This window comes from Malus domestica, chromosome 15 (genome assembly GCF_042453785.1).
Source record: "Malus domestica chromosome 15, GDT2T_hap1".
Taxonomy (NCBI): domain Eukaryota; kingdom Viridiplantae; phylum Streptophyta; class Magnoliopsida; order Rosales; family Rosaceae; genus Malus; species Malus domestica.
In genome coordinates, this window is record NC_091675.1 from 19651300 (window position 1) to 19667834 (window position 16535).

Genomic DNA, 16535 nt, shown 5'->3' on the forward strand with positions numbered 1-16535 from the left:
AGAAAGGTAAAAGAATAGCAAAGAAACAGCACTAACAAAGTTTAGACACATAAATTTTGAAGGTCTAGCTACCATATTATTACCCACAAGGGTAAAGGAACAGTACCACTGCTGGATAATTGGAAAGTCCCTGTGTGTCAACCTCCGTGCTTCGTGGCAAGGTAGACTAGCAAACATGCCCAACCTTTACTCACATCCGAGAAAACACTCCCAACAAGATTGCTTACTCCAAAATCGAAGAGGCACCGCCTTCCGAATCTCGAGAGCCAGACTCCCAACATGATTACTTTCTCAAAAATCGAAGAGACACTGCTCCCCGAATCTCGAGAGCCAGACCCCCACCATGATTGCTTTCTCAAAAATCGAAGAAGCATCGTTCTCCGAATCTCGAGAGCCAGATACCACATACCACTTTTTCAAAGTGCTCTGACAGAGTTAAAACATGTGAAGCTGGCAGCTCCCACTACCGTGCTATGACCAAGCAGGGTAAAGGAATAGCATTACTACTTGTTGTTAGGGAGACTCCTATATATGTCGACCTGCATCCCCAACGGACAGGCAGACCTGCAAAAATGCTCAACCCTTCCTCATATCTGAGAGGGCACTCCCAACGAAGCCTTTCGAAATATTCAGCTTTCTTTCCCCCCGATAATACCTCTGCAAACAAGCTATACTAGAGCAAGAATATCTCATATCATCAGGGTTAAAAGCAAGAGTATCCCATATCATGCTTTTTCCCTGTCTTTTCCTTTGGCCTTGTTTTTACCTGCAAGACAAGGAGAAAGAGAGCAATCAGTCAGCACTTGAAATCAAGCTCCCAGCCAGGAACTGACAGCCTGGAACCCCTTACCTGATTACTTACCTGGCATTGCTCTCGAGTACTCATCTTCAACATCTTATGTTGCCAGGGAAGATACCGCATCTGCTTGAGGAACAGATAGGGCAAGTGCGAAGGATACAAGGAAGCATGTGGAGACAAGCGTAACAGCACACGTGCCGATCCATCCATTACTTTGTCAAAAGCAAAAGTATCCCATATCAGCAGGGTCGAACGTACTCTAGATTTGATGGACTTGTTTTGACCCTCAAATTCTTCAGTCGGCCTTATACTCTGGAGGAAACCAGAAAACCCTCCAGCTCAGTTCAAGAATAAGCCTGTGGAAAGTTACTTCTTCAAAAGCAAAAGTATCCCATATCATCTCTTCTCATTTTTCTTCTCTTTATCCTTCATGCTGCTGCAAGATGGGGAGAAGGTGAACAATCAGCCGGAGCTCTGATTGCTTACCTTGTCTGTCACCTCTTTCAGCAAATCCCCTAGCTCGGCGACTTGGGGGACTCCTACTACATGGTTTGTATCGCGCTTGACCAAGCTTGAAACTACAAGTAAGCTTCAAGTGAAATTGATACATTACCTTGTGCATCTCCAACAGTTAAAGATACCACCCCTGGATGGAGGAAGAGTACTTCCAGAGAAGCTGCCACATCTACCTATGAGACAGATAAGGCAAGTCGATACCACACTCCGATACTTAGAAGTTTCGTGATTACGAGATCATTCTCCCACAATATTTCCTAATGTCATTTGTACTCTAATGTCATTTGTACTAAATCATTCACTTGTACTCACTAAAGGAGAGCTTGAACCTATGTACTTGTGTAAACCCTTCACAATTAATGAGAACTCTTCTATTCCGTGGACGTAGCCAATCTGGGTGAACCACGTACATCTTGTGTTTGCTTTCCTATCTCTATCCATTTATATACTTATCCACACTAATGACCGGAGCAATTTAGCGAAGATCACAAAAAGCGACCGTTTTCGCTACCTAGGATCTATCTTACAAGAGAACGGAGAATTAGATGGAGATCTCAACCATAGAATACGAGCTGGATGGATGAAGTGTAAGAGTGCATCCAGCATGTTGTGTGACCGTCGTAGGCCACTGAAGCTCAAGGGAAAATTTTATAAGACGGCAATAAGGCCAGCGATGTTGTATGGCACAGAATGTCGGGCGGTGAAACATCAACACGTACACAAAATGGGTGTAGCAGAGATGAGGATGCTTCGTGGGATGTGTGGGCACACGAGAAAGGATAAGATTGAGAATGAGGATATCCGAGGTAAAGTAGGAGTAGCCGAAATTGAAGGAAAGATGAGAGAAAATCGGTTCCGGTGATTTGGACATGTGCAAAGAAGGCCGACTGACGCTCCGGTTCGAAGATGTGACTACGGGACAGAGGTTCAGGGCCGAAGGGGTAGAGGAAGACCTAGGAAAACTTTGGAAGAGACTCTAAGAAAAGGCTTAGAGTACTTGGATCTAACGGAGGACATGACACAAAACCGAGCGCAATGGCGTTCTAGGATTCATATAGCCGACCCCACTTAATGGGAAAAGGCTTTGTTGTTGTTGTTGTTGTTGTGGAAACCACGTATGCGAAGATATGGAAAATGCACCAGCTTTTCATATATTCTACAAAAACTCAAAAGTGGTTATCATTTACACAGCAACGTTGGAAGTCACAAGTACTTCTTGTATCATAATACTTCCTTTTCGAGTTTCAACACGGCCATGAAAGCTTCTTGAAGCACATCGACTTTACCGATTGCCTTCATTCGTTTCTTTCCCTCAGCCTGTTTTTGAGCAGCTTCTTCCTTGTTTCGCTAAAACATCCTTTCGGATTGCTGATAAAGCTTCACGACCAATTATTTTTGATCCTATGCATGCTTGAATTGGCACTTAAACATCTGCCTTGGTATAAGCTCCTTCAGCTTTTGTGTCAAAGCCCTGCCTACAAGATATGCCTTGTCCTTGTGTATAATGGTTGCCAACGGTTCTACATGTTCGCCATTAATTTGGATATCAAGTCTTATCAGATCGCTTTCTTTGTATCCAATAAATGTGTATTCCATGCTAGCATAACCTTTGCTTCTGGACTTTGTGCTGGTCGAAAAAAGCGCCTACCATCTCAGCTAAAGATAATTCATACGTGAGTGATGCTCGATTCTCAGCAATAAACTTCATTTCTTTAAACACTGCTCTTCTGTCCTGTGCCAACTCCATAAGAGGACCGATGTAATCCTTCGGCGTAAGCATCTCAATCTTCACAAGAGGCTCCTCAATCGGTTTCCTTTTTCTAGGTTCGGGAAGAGCAGATGGATTTTAGCTTTCAAAAACCACACACCACTTACACAATTCACTTTATACACAACGCTCGGGGCAGTGGTTATTAGACTCAGATTGTACTCCCTCTTCAGCCTCTCCTGAACAATTTCCATATGGAGAAGCCACAAGAGAAAAATGTTGCAATATATAGAAGATCCAAGAGAAATTTACACAGAATAATAAGTGTTGGAAATTTTGAGTAGAAATCTTCATTCTACATTGTCCCACATTGGTCACCACCAAAAGGTTCCCTCATTTTATAAGACTTTGTCCCTATTAAAAAACGGTTGAAGTGTTGAACCTTGGAGAGTAAAATTGAGTAATAATTAAAGAATTTAATTAATTATTTCTTAATTTTGAATTTGATTAATTAATTATTTTTTATATCAACATACTCATATTTTCAGAAGAAGTCTGAAGTGATGAAAGAATGCCAAAGAGCAAAGCACCCATCTGAGAAGATGTCTCCCAACAGATGCATTCCATTGTCATACCTGTTGCGAATAGACATAAACCTATTATATATACATCCATCTGCATGTAATTTAGTACACAGAAAAATCAAATTCATCTTCTACAGTCCCAAACCTCCTTATTGAGAGAACCACAAAGAAATTCGCCAGAAGTCTAGTTTTCCGATGCTTGAATCTTGACTTTGATCGTTGAATCTTGGTGAAGTAGACGTCCGTAGGCACATAGTAGGGACAAAATTTTTGTTTGCGGTATGCAAGCCTCAATCTTCAGTTTGCCTGTTTAATATTAGTTCATTTTGTTTATACTCTGTTAAATTATTCATTCACATTTATTATTTATTAGCATATATAAATTTATTATTGATTGTTGATATTTATCCAACAATCTTGAAACATAAATATGGATCAACAATATGTGAATGTGAATGACAATGTGCTAAAATACTCTGAAAAGCCTGATAAATTCAAAGGGTTGGATTTCAAGAGATGGCAACAGAAGATGTTGTTTTTCCTGACAACCATGAATCTTGCTTATGTTGTCAAGGAATAAGCTCTGCAATCTAATGAGAATCCAATGCCGAAAAAGACTGTCATGGCAATTGAAGCTTGGAATCATTCTGAGTTTTGTTGCAGGAATTATATTTTGAATAATTTGGATGACAATCTCTACAACATTTATTCCCTGTGCAAGAGTGCAAAGGAGTTGTGGGAATCCCTGGAGAAAAAGTATAAGATGGATGATGCCGGTTCAAAGAAATTTGTTATCGGTAAGTTTCTCAAATATACTATGGTGGATTCGAAATCTGTTGTATCTCAGGTCAAAGAAATCTAGAAATTGATCTATGAACTGCACTCCGAAGGATGTGAGATCAATGAGCATTTCCAAGTTGGAACGATAATCGAGAAATTACCAACTTCTTGGAATGACTTCAATATTTACCTCTAGCACAAGCGCCGTGAGATGAATATGGAGGATTGGATTCTGAGGCTACAAGTGGAAGAAGACCACAAAAAGGTAGATTGTTCTGGTGGGTTTGCTGCCATTGAAGTCAATGCGAATTATGTTGAGGGAGGAAACTCCAAGGCCAAGTCGAAAAAGAATAAGGCTCAGAAAACCAAGCAGTTTGCACAATTTGCCCATGCTCTTAAAGGTAAGAATTTGAAGAAGATTAAGGGTGCCTGCTATGTGTGTGGCGAATCTGGTCACAGGGTACAAGATTGTTATCATTTGTAAGGATGAAAAATCATGCCAACGGAAACAATAACAGCCATGCAAACATGACAATCACTGATGAAGAGTTGGCTGGTATTGTGTCCGAGGTTAACATGGTCTCAAATGTGAGTGAATGGTTGATGGATACTGGTGCTACAAAACACATCTGCGCTAATAAAAATCTGTTCATTGAATACCATCCTGCTGCCCCTGGAGAAAAGCTGTATATGAGCAATTCTGCTTCATCTGCGGTGGAGGGCAAAGGTAAACTGTACTCAAATTCTTATTTGGGAAGAGTCTGACCTTATTGAATGTGCTGCATGTTCATGAAATAAGGAGAAACTTGGTTTCTGGACCTATTCTTATTGCTAAGGGCTTTACTTTTGTATTTTAATCCAACAAATTTGTACTTACCCAAGGGTGAGATGTTTGTTGGAAAGGGATATGTGGCTAATGGTCTTGTGAGACTCAATGTAATTGCCGTTGATAATGCTAATAAAATAAATGCTTCTACTTATATTGTTGAGTCTTCTAATATTTGACATGCTAGATTAGGATATGTTAATTTTTGTTTCATGCAAAGAATGATTAAATTTGAATTATTATCTAAATTCGAAATTGATTTTATCATAAGTGTGAGACATGTATTGAATTGAAATTTGCTAGGCAAACTAGAAAGTCAATTTTGGAAAGATCAAATGAATTACTTGGATTAATTCATTGTGATCTTTGTGACTTTAAGGGTGCGTTTGGTACGCGGGACGGGACGGGACGGGACGGAATGAAGCGTTCCGTCCCGCGTTTGGTACGCCAAAAAAGGGTGGAACGCGCTGTTCCACGGGACAAAATTTGGGTGTTTTTTTGTCCCGCGCCTACCCCCTGGAATGGGTTGTTCCACGCCTGTGGAACACAATATTTTGCCATTTTAAGACAAATGTACCCCATATCTTTTTCAAAAATTACACCATCTAAATCATTACAAACCCTAAAACAATCTCTTCTCTGCCTGCCGTTGTCTTCCTCATTCCTCTCCTCTGCATCTCCCCTCATTCGCAACCTTCCTCCTCATCCTCTGCATCTCCCCTTTGCAACCTTCCTGTGAACTTCAGCTCTGCATCTCCAGTCCAGGTACGATCTGCCTCTCGGTCTCTCTTTCTTTGTATTGCGCTGATTTGGTGAAAACACGCCTCCAAAATGTAAGACTTGATTTTGGGGTTTCCCTTCTATTTAGTTTGCTGCAGCAATAAAATCAGAAAATTAAAAAACATGTTCATTTCTCAGTCCTCATACCACATTTTGGAGGCTCGCAATCGGAAACCCAACCCATTTGGACGGACTGACTAATCCACTTTCCATGCCGCAATTGTTGAAACTAAAACCCCATTTTCTTACAAACCTGACCCCAAGTGGCGGCAAAGTTAAAGGATATTGACTTGATGCAAATCCAAAGTCCTTGGATTGACCACTTGTCTAGGGTTAGCTATGCAAAACCAAAATTAGGGTTGCCATCAAGTCATTGCATGTTCTGAAATCTCGATCGATCGAGATGGTGCATGAGCTGTCTGTTTTCTTTTTTTTTTTTCAACATTGATGCAGTGCTAATCAACCCAACCATCATGCATTGTTGGTTGGCCATGGCTCTCACTGCTGACCCTCTTTTCATATCTTTAATTAATTTTGATGTAAATTTGAGGTGGTATTTTTATTCTTTTTCTGATTTGCTTGTTTCGATTTTATTAACACCAAATTCCTAATTCTGCTGAATTTCTTTGTATTTTGTAGTGCTTCGATTTCTTTGTATTCTTTTCTGATTTGCTTGTTTTGATTTCTTTGTATGTTGTAGTGCTTTGATCTGCCCAATACTGCATCTGCAACCAAAGATCCATCTCTATTTATCTGCTTCCACTCCCCCTATTGAGCAGTACTGCATTCAAAGGTATCTCTCTATTTGGATTCTTTTTTTTCAGTGTTCAAGTTTCGATTTTTATGTTGGATTGGATTATGTTTTGGATTTTGTTGTCTACAAATCTGATGTCTTTGGATTTTGTTGGATTGGATTATGTTTTGGATTTTCCTCTGTTGGATTGGGTTCTGTTGGATTTTTTTCAGTGTTTAAGTTTCGATTTTTATGTGCTGAAATCTACAAATCTAATGTCTTTGGGTTCTGTTGGATTGGATTATGTTGGATCGATCATGAGTAGCTGAATAAGTGTGTATAGATATAAATGCTTAAGGAGGAAATAGAAGGAAAAATAAAACTTTAGGTTTGTGAAATTGTTAAGTTGGGGTTGTTCGTTGTAGATTTTGTTGGGTGGCAATCAGCTACCTACTTTGGAAAACTGTTCTGTATAATTTTAAGCAAACGAATGTTGCCAAACGCATATATCCAGCTAGAAAAATATAAGATATCAATCTCTACATTTAGACTTTATGTAGTTACTAGCATTTTGTTAAATTTACACTATTATAATAATTTAACGATTTAGCGCATGACACATCACTTATAATTAAGTTTAATTTTAACTACAATTAAGTTTTCAAAATTTTAGAAAGAAATTGCAAACAGAAGTTAACCCTTTTTGCTGTTTGTAATTCAAGTATACTGATGCACACCCTATTCCATTTTGGCTTGATGGGGACATTGGATTCGATGTCAACGACTCCCCCCTTCAATTTCTTCCCAAAAGCATTTTATGCATTAGTTCTACTTTGATAATCTTCTCTCATTATGTGGCCCAGCTGGCAAAGTCGATGAAATTTCGAATTCCCTGTGGGCTTTACAAAATTGGTGTTGATTAGTTTTGTTTTTCCTCTTTACTTACATGGGAATTTAAACTTTAGTTGTCACTGAGACAATGATGGTAATTATAGTTGCTGCAAGTTTGCAGTAAATGGATTTTCCCCTACTGTAATTCCTTGATATCTCCATGTGCAAGTTGGTCAATATCCTTTACCACAAGTTATTAGGTTTTTTTTGTTACTGTTACAGAAGAGGGAATTACTAGGTGAATCAGAAGGTAGTGATGAGATTTCCATTTTTAGTTCAATCTGTGGTTAGGTTGGGATTATAAGGGCTTATAAGTTTTCACTATGTACTAACTAATGAGGACCACTGTAGTAACTGGTGTGGTACAGATCACTCTTGAACATATTTTTTTAAGGTATAGTATCCACTTACCCTATGTTGACTTTGTTTTTTATTTACAATTTACTCTTTGTGGTTCACATATATGTTCATCCCAGGTTTTAGTTTGGACACTTTTATCATTATCAATTCCTATTAGGGTTCTTTTGATGTTTCTGAAAATATAGTATCATATTTTGATTCATTCAATAATTGAATCCTGCGTATGTTTTTTTTATGTGAAGGTATGGATGAATATGAGACTCAATTCTTTGTTCTTTTGAACGTTTGGATTATAATGGCACAAGTCTTTACTATGAATGGACAATTGTTGAGGTATAGACAACAACAAAGGAGACAACGGGAAATAGCTAGTTTAGAGCAGAGGACATTTGTTAGACTTCATGTTAGGAGAGAGGAAATAAATCATATCACACGATTGAGTGATACTCACTGTTTGTGGGAGCTGCGAATGGATAGGAATGCATTTGCAGTTTTATGTGATTTACTACAAACTCGTGGTGGATTGGTAGATGATGGTCATGTTACAATAGAGGAGCAAGTAGCTACTTTTGTCAACATATTAGCCCACCACAATAAAAATAGGTCAATGCAAGTTAGATTCATTAGGTCTGGTGAAACTATTAGTCGGTATGTCCGCAGAGTATTGCGTGCGTTGCTCAGTTTGCAAGATGTGTTGTTTGCAAAACCAACCCCTATACCAGAGGATTGCACGGAATCGAGATGGAAATGCTTTAAGGTAATCATCATAGTAAAATCATTAATAACATAATTATTTGTAGTTACTAATTAATATAAGTTTTTCTTTTGTCTAGGGTTGCTTAGGAGCGCTAGATGGAACATACATAGGGGTCACTGTGCCTGATGTCGATAGACCAAGATATAGAACAAGGAAGGGTCATATAGCAACTAATGTGTTAGGCGTATGCACACACGACCTCAAATTCGTATATGTGTTATCTGGTTGGGAAGGATCAGCTACTGATTCGAGAATTCTTGGTGACGCTGTTACTAGAGCTAATGGCCTCAAGGTCCCAACTGGTAAGATAGACAAGCACCTAGTATTTTTCCTTACCTTTGTTGGCCAACAACTAAAATTTATTATCAACTAATATAGGTACATACTATTTGGTTGATTCCGGATATACGAATGGTGAGGGTTTTCTGGCACCGTATAGAGGCACTAGATACCATTTGCAAGAGTGGGAAGACAATTCACGTGCACCTAGGAATCATGAAGAATACTTTAATATGAAACACTCACGTGCTAGGAATGTTATTGAGAGATGTTTTGGCCTCCTCAAACGACGTTGGGCTATCTTACGAAGTCCTTCCCACTATCCAATCAAGATTCAGGGACGAATGATTACCGCATGTAGTTTACTTCATAATTTTATCAGAATGTATATGGCGGTTGATCCTGAGGAAAATGCAAGGCTTGCATTTGATGAATTACCTATAGGGGAAGATTTACCAGAAGTATTAGCCTACATTGAAACCGTTGAGTCAAGCCAGATGTGGACTCAATGGAGGGATGATCTTGCAAGAGAAATATATGATGAGTGGAGAGGAAGGAGGGCTTGAAAATTGGTTGACATGGTAGTTGTTGTAATTGTCTTTTATTGAGATGTGGACTCAATATGGTTGTAATTGGCTTGAAAATTTGTAACATCAAGACTATTGAGATGTTTGTTATTGTAATGTGGTAATCAGGAGTTATCTGGATGTTATGGCTTCTTTGATATGTTTATTTGTGTTACTAAATGTTATGGCTTTTTTGATATGTTTATTTGTTTATCTAATGGCTTCATGCATTCTTGTTATTTTTTTGGTTAAATATAACTCTTTCCTTTCGGTTGACTGATATGTTCATACTAGGAAGAAATCAAATGTCTTTACTGCATAAAGTGCGGACTGCATGTCAGATGAATTGTGATGGAACGAAAGATAATAATTTCATGTTTAGATGAGTTCCAAATATAGCCGAAAAAATAAGGAAATTGGATGCTTGATTTCAGGGATGTCCTCTTATGTATTTGTATATACAATTTGCTCCAGGTACTTGAAGAAATTAGACCCTACTTAGTACTTGAAGAAATTAGACCCTACTTGTGACAATCACAAAGCCTATAAATAGTTTTGATTTGGTAATTGATTATAAATAGTTTTGATTTGGTAATTGATTAGTACAACTAATATAAATTTAGTCATTGTCATTTGATTGTGTTTCTAATTTACAGATTTCAATGGAAACAACAACACATGAATGTGGTTTTCTATTCATTATATCTATGTTTATTTGTGTTACTTATGTAATATATGGCTTCTTTGATAGATTATATGGCCACCTCACGTAATTGGATTGATCATGAGGAGGATGTACTACTTACCATCCTCGAGGAGATGGTTGCTGATGGTGTTAGGTGTGAGACCGGCAGTTTTAAGGCTGGTACCTTTGTAATGGTTGCCTCCAAGATGAGGGAACAGATTCCTGGCATTAATATAGAGTCAAAGCATATACAAAACAAATTGAAGCGTCTGAAAGAAAAGTATTCATCTGCATATGACATGATGAATACATCTGGATTTGGCTGGGATGATGAAAAAAAATGTGTTGTTGTGGATAATGACGAAATACTACAGGATTGGGTGAAGGTAAATTTTTTTTCTTATTCTTCATCAATTAGTTTCTTTGAGAAAGTCTTAACCTTGATTTCTTTGGGTTCTTATTGTAGAAACATCCCAATGCATCTTGCAAACCAAATAAGCCATTCCCGTTGTATCCACGGTTATGTACGGTGTTTGGGAGAGACCGAGCCACGGGTAGTATGGCTGAATCAGCAGCAGATGCAATTGACAATATGGGTTTGGAAAGTGAGGATTGTGAGACTTCCGAGATGCCTCCGCATTCACCTACACCATCTCCTTCTGTTGCTACATCTAGTGCATCTCAAACTGTTAGGAAGAGGAAGAGGAGTAGGAATGATGGTGATGCAAATATTATATCTGTTATCAATGAAGGTTGGAATAAAGCTGTTACCGAAATGAAGAAATTAGGTGAAAGTTTTACTTTCAGAGAAGCGAAAGCTAGACTACCTTCTGAGCTTCAGGCCATGGGCCTCCCATATGATCAGGTTCTAAGAATTTCAATGAAGTTAGTGAAAGATACCGATCTGATGGGTATTTGGACTACCTTGGATGACTCACAGAAGCCAGATTTCATCAAAGTGTTTATGGAGAGCCTTTGAGCATTAGGGGTTTTAGTATTTGTGGTTTTAGTATGATGAACTTTATCAACTTGTACTGTTTTCATTATTTGCTTTAGCAAGACCTTATTTGTTTTTTAAGTCGGGACGAATGTTGTATTTCGGATATTTCATGTTTAAGTTCTGAATATTTCATTTTCTTTGTTTAAGTTCCGAATGTTTAAATTCGGATGGAGATGTAGCAAAATATCATGGAAGATTCGTAACTGCCAGCAGGTTGTAAGACTGACCACCAAAGCATAACAGCAACAATAATTTACATACCAAGTAACAAAAGTTTCATTGAGCATGCCTATACACATAGACATGCAAGAGAAAGATACCTATATTAATAAACAAACTGAGACATAAAGTATTTACAAACTGAGACATAAAACCATACATAAAATAGGAGAAGAATCTGATATGAGAAGAATCTGATATGATACATAATACGATACGCACTTTGCCTCCGTATAGTATAGAGTACAATTTTCTTGTTCTCGATATCGTTCGTAATGAATGTAACTCCGAATGCTGGAGAACATTTTATTTACATTTACACAACCTACAAGAAGCTGCATCTGCACTTCTTATCAACAACTAGATTAGCAAAGACAGCAGTTGCATTCGTAGATGGCTCCCTGGCAGTTGCTATTTCAGTGTGCAACCTGCAAGTCCAAAAACGAAACCAAAGCGAAAACCAAAGTCATCTTGTAATTCAAAGTCCCAGAGCAGATGAAAGATGCTTGAACTAAATTGCTAGTTGTTCAGAGGAACTGGATGGCACTGGATAGGCTCAGTTTCTTGATAGCATGTAGACAGCCTATAACCCTGATTAGCTTCCCTCCTTCGGACCCAAAAAGTCGAGGTACGACCCTTGCCCTCAAGCCAATGTCAACACAACACAAGCAAGTGATTCACAAGGAAAAAGCACGGTGAGCCATTTAGAGTATGATTAAAGCTTAAAAATTAGATGATTCAATAATAGCATAAGACACAAATTTATGCTTACATCTTTTGAATGTGGGATAATAATGTTGCAAATATTATTGCCCTCAAAGCAGATTTATCGACCAAAGTAATTAATAGATGCTCACATTGTAATGCATAATGCGTTTTGACAGGGGAGATTCCATTTCCAACCAGAAATTATAAATGACAATAAAATACAAACCAAACAAACATGTGAATGGAGATCATATTTGATGAACATCAGCTACGTCACTGGGAAAGGATTTTGCCACCACAATCACAAATTTGGCACAACTAGTTTTATAAGCAACAAAGAGAAATAACTCACAGGGATAGCCCAACTAGTTCAATCTAAGAAATCTTTTTAATTTATGCCAACATATTGGATACCTTTTTTTTTGTCAGATGCTTTCTTGTGCAAACAGCAGAAGAACCCAACACAATGAAAAAATGGTATTAGAGAGTACCTTATGCTTCCCGTCGACTGTAGTAACTTTGAAAGGTTGGACAAATACAGAGAACTTCTAAAACTTTCAAGCAAATGGTAGGTACTGCATCTTGGGACTATGCACAGGTGTTAAAGAACAAACATTAGGCAAGTCTTTTTCAACATAGTATATATTATATAAGGTATAAACGTTTAGTCATATGTGCAGCTATTGTATAAGCAACTGAAACATTAAAAAAAAAAACCGACAGACAATTAGAACTATAAGTAAGCAATGAGTACAATTGGAGTTCATGTTACCTTTGATACATCGGCAAGCCGCTCCCCACCAACCCCAATAAACGCCTGAATACCTTGGACCATCCTAAGAGCGCCACGTGGACCTGTGCTAAGAGCGCCACGTGAATACCTTGAATATCCACCAGTTTAGGCAAGTCTTCGAACCTATCTGGTAACAACATGAAATTCCAGCTTCACTAAACCTCAAACGAATAGAGTGATCCAGAAAGAAAATAATTCAAGCTTAAAGAACACAGATGCCCATGCCCGGGTCTAAAAAAAGGCGCGAATCAAAGTTTCCTTCTCATTCTGAGAGGTGATGCGATTAATTGATAACTGTCTGCCAAACAGAAGAGTTGTACTTCTGCTTCAACAGTTTTTACACCTAAGTTTCACTTCTGTATATCCATGAAAAAGGCAACAGCCAATTACTCACAAGAAGTGAAAAAATGAACATTTTTCGAGGTACCCATTAAGCGAAACACCAAGAAGTTCACATCTTCATGATTAAAAATATCAATGTGAGCAGAACATAACCATTAGCAGAAGTATAATCTACTATTTTGTTCGTATCAACAAATAAATTATTAAAAAAACCCATAAATCAAATAAAGATTTAAGCTTGAGATAAACTCAATTCAAACCCAAAATCAAAAGCCAACGGGAGAGAGAAATTAAGCACCTTGAAGGCGGGAGGAGTAAAGATCCTGAGCTTGAGAGTACCGGGCAAAGAGAGTGAAGCCCCTTGAGTTTGAGCTGCAATTAAGCTGCTTCGATGAGAGAGATATGCAATTAAGCTGCTTCGATGAGAGAGAACTTGCTCAACCAAGTATGTGGAGATTTGGGTAGACAGAGCGTGAGAGAGAGCTCCAAGTCGTGGTGAGGGTTCCTGTGGTCGCTGAGGATGCGGGAGAACTCGCTTACCAGGTGCGGTGATGGTGGAGATGGCGGGTTGTGGTGGGTGAGAGAAGAGAATGGGTGGCGATGAGTGTTGGGTTTGGAGGGTCAGAGAAGAGAGTGGAAGATAAAGAAGAAGAAGCAGCAGTGGCGATGTTCTGTGTTGCCGTAAGAAGGGTTTTGGGCATTTTAGTCATTTTAATCTTTTGGTTCCGTTCCGTCCATGCGCTACCAAACGCAGGACGGAACAACCATCCTGTTCCGTCCTGCGCGTACCAAACATAACATAGAACATCTGTTCCGTCCCGTTCCGTCCCGTTCCGTCCCGTCCCGTCCCGTCCCGTCCCGTCCCGTCTGCGTACCAAACGCTACCTAAGTCCACACCAACTCGTGGAGGAAAGAATTATTATGTCTCTTTTATTGATGATTGCAATAAGTATTGCTATGTTTATTTGATTCATAGCAAGGACGAAACTTTGAATATGTTTAAGACATATAAAGCTGAAGTTGAAAATCAACTTGAGAGAAAAATCAAAGCACTTAGATCTGATAAAGGAGGAGAGTATGAGTCTACTACATTCTCAGATTTTTGTGCTCAACATGGAATTATTCATCAAACAATGTCTCCATACACACCACAACAAACTGGTGTTGCCGAAAGGAAAAATAGAACATTCAAGGATATGATTAATTCCATGTTAAATAGTTCGAGGCTTTCACGCAGTTTATGGGGTGAAGCTTTATTTACTGCAAATACCATATTGAGTAAGGTTCCTCAAAAGAAGACTGATGAATCACCTTATGAAATATGGAAATGACATAAACCCACATATAAAACCCTCAAAGTGTGGGTTGCTTAACAAAAGTGCAAGTTCCGTTACCAAAAAGAACGAAACTAGGACCTAAAACTATTGATTGTGTATTCATTGGATATGCAAACAATAGTGCTACTTATAGGTTCCTTGTAGTAAAATCTTCAATTTTAGACACACATGTTAACACTATATTAGAATCAGCATATGCGGAATTCTTTGAGGATATATTTCCTTACAAAGAAAGGGAATCTGGCTTTAATAAAAAGAGGATTCATGATCATAGTTATGATGAGGTCTCTTCTTCGAGTATCCAAGACAATTATATGGAACCAAGAAGAGGAAAAAGAATCAAAGTTTTAAAAAACTTTGGACCAGATTTCATTACTTGTCCGAGAATGAACCTAGAACTTTTAAAGAAACAATGTCTTCTTCTGAGGCTCCTTTATGGAAGGAAGCAATTAAAAGTGAAATGGAATCCATTATGGAAAGTAACACATGAGAATTGGTTAATTTACCTCCCAGTAGTAAACTAATTGGTCATAAATGGTTTTTCAAGAAGAAATTAAGGCAGATGGAACCATTGACAGGTTCAAGGCACGTTTAGTAGCCAAAGGTTATTGCCAAAGGGAAAGGTTAGATTATTTCTACACTTATTCTCCAGTTTCTCGCAGAATGCCAATTAGGACATTAATAGCGATTGCGGCTGTGTACAACTTTGATATACATCAAATGGATGTAAAAACAACATTTTTAAATGGAGAACTAGATGAAGAAATATACATGGAACAACCTGAAGGGTTCGTGTTTAAAGGACAAGAAAAGTGTGTAAATTAGTTAAGTCATTTTATGGACTTAAACAAGCACAAAAAAAATGGCACAAGAAATTTGATCATACTTTGTTGACTCATGGGTTCAAAATAAACGAATATGATAAATGTGTCTACATCAAGAGTAATCATAAAACTTGTGTTATTGTTTGCTTGTATGTGGATGATATGCTCATAATGGGAACTGATAAAGATGTAATAAATAAAACAAAGAAAATGTTGAATTCAAGTTTTGACATGAAAGACTTAGGTCAAGCTGATGTCATTCTAGGAATTCAAATTAAGAGAAATAGTGAAGGGTATGTCCTTACACAGTTCCATTATGCGGAAAAAATATTGCGAAGGTTTGGTCATTTTGATTGCAAACCTGCTGCAACTCCATTTGATGCTAGATGCAAGTTGGAGAAAAATAAAGGCAATGCCATACCTCAACTTGAATATTCTTAAGTAATTGAAAGTCTAATGTACTTGATGAATTCGACTAGGCCCGACTTAGCTTATGTAGTAAGTATGCTTGGTAGATATACTAGTAATCTGGAGCAAGAACATTGTGATGCTTTAGTAAGAGTGTTAAGGTATTTAAAAAATACACTTGATTACAGATTACACTACACCAAGTATCCATTTGTTGTTCAAGGCTTCAGTGATGCTAATTGGATTTTTTACACTACAAAATCCAAGTCGACAAGTGGATATGTTTTCACCTTGGGAGGTGTAACAATATCTTGGAAATCCTCTAAATAGAAATGTATAGCTCGTTCCACCATGGAATCAGAGTTTATAGCTCTAGACTTGGTTGGAGAAGAAGCCGAGTGGCTCAAACATTTTCTGGAGGATATTCCAGTGTGGCCAAAGCTTGTAACTGCTATATGTATACATTGTGATAGTATGGCCGCGCAATCAAGGGCCAAAAGTCATGTATACAATGAAAAGTTGCGAACATTGGGCGTCAGCATAATACTCTTAAGAAGTTGTCCTCCAATGGAATAATATCCATTGATTATATAAAGTCAAAGGAAAATATAGCTGATCCTTTGACAAAAGGCTACCAAGA

At 38.1% G+C, this 16535-nt stretch overlaps 2 protein-coding genes and 2 long non-coding RNA genes across 6 annotated transcripts; 2 read left to right on the forward strand and 2 right to left on the reverse strand.

Annotated features, from left to right (window-relative positions):
- Positions 1 to 5773: 5773 nt before the first annotated feature.
- On the reverse strand, positions 5774 to 10524 carry LOC139192545 (uncharacterized). Its single transcript, XR_011576747.1, has 2 exons — positions 10386 to 10524; positions 5774 to 6085 (listed from the first exon to the last, which is right to left on the reverse strand). It is a non-coding gene; the product is annotated as an uncharacterized lncRNA (long non-coding RNA).
- LOC139192542 (uncharacterized) lies at positions 5838 to 11344 on the forward strand. 3 transcript variants are annotated; one of them, XM_070814764.1, is made up of 4 exons: positions 5838 to 5978; positions 6694 to 6786; positions 10331 to 10650; positions 10731 to 11344. In XM_070814764.1, exons 3-4 carry the CDS (start codon positions 10336 to 10338, stop codon positions 11241 to 11243), a joined length of 828 nt encoding a protein of 275 aa, XP_070670865.1. In that variant the 5' UTR covers positions 5838 to 5978; positions 6694 to 6786; positions 10331 to 10335; the 3' UTR covers positions 11244 to 11344. The 3 variants fall into 3 exon arrangements, 2 of the variants coding, with proteins under 2 accessions (XP_070670865.1, XP_070670867.1); XM_070814766.1 differs by lacking the exon at positions 5838 to 5978 and adding an exon at positions 6399 to 6543; XR_011576745.1 differs by lacking the exons at positions 10331 to 10650; positions 10731 to 11344 and adding an exon at positions 8220 to 8355.
- Positions 8419 to 9718, forward strand: LOC139192541 (protein ALP1-like). The gene is made up of 3 exons (XM_070814763.1): positions 8419 to 8734; positions 8811 to 9036; positions 9113 to 9718. The coding sequence occupies exons 1-3, from the start codon at positions 8447 to 8449 to the stop codon at positions 9577 to 9579; spliced, it is 981 nt and encodes a 326-aa protein (XP_070670864.1). The 5' UTR covers positions 8419 to 8446; the 3' UTR covers positions 9580 to 9718.
- A 323-nt stretch (positions 11345 to 11667) lies between the features above and the next one.
- Positions 11668 to 14141, reverse strand: LOC139192544 (uncharacterized). Its single transcript, XR_011576746.1, has 3 exons — positions 13625 to 14141; positions 12964 to 13111; positions 11668 to 12779 (listed from the first exon to the last, which is right to left on the reverse strand). It is a non-coding gene; the product is annotated as an uncharacterized lncRNA (long non-coding RNA).
- Between the last annotated feature and the right edge of the window lie 2394 nt (positions 14142 to 16535).

What these genes read in the sequence shown, in the direction of transcription:
- LOC139192542 (XM_070814764.1), top strand. Translation starts at nt 10,336, where the DNA reads ATGGCCACCTCACGTAATTGGATTGATCATGAGGAGGATGTACTACTT. An exon ending in TACTACAGGATTGGGTGAAG is followed by an intron (nt 10,651 to 10,730) that starts GTAAATTTTTTT and finishes TTCTTATTGTAG; the next exon opens with AAACATCCCAATGCATCTTG.
- LOC139192541 (XM_070814763.1), top strand. Translation starts at nt 8,447, where the DNA reads ATGGATAGGAATGCATTTGCAGTTTTATGTGATTTACTACAAACTCGT. An exon ending in CGAGATGGAAATGCTTTAAG is followed by an intron (nt 8,735 to 8,810) that starts GTAATCATCATA and finishes TCTTTTGTCTAG; the next exon opens with GGTTGCTTAGGAGCGCTAGA. An exon ending in TGGCCTCAAGGTCCCAACTG is followed by an intron (nt 9,037 to 9,112) that starts GTAAGATAGACA and finishes CAACTAATATAG; the next exon opens with GTACATACTATTTGGTTGAT.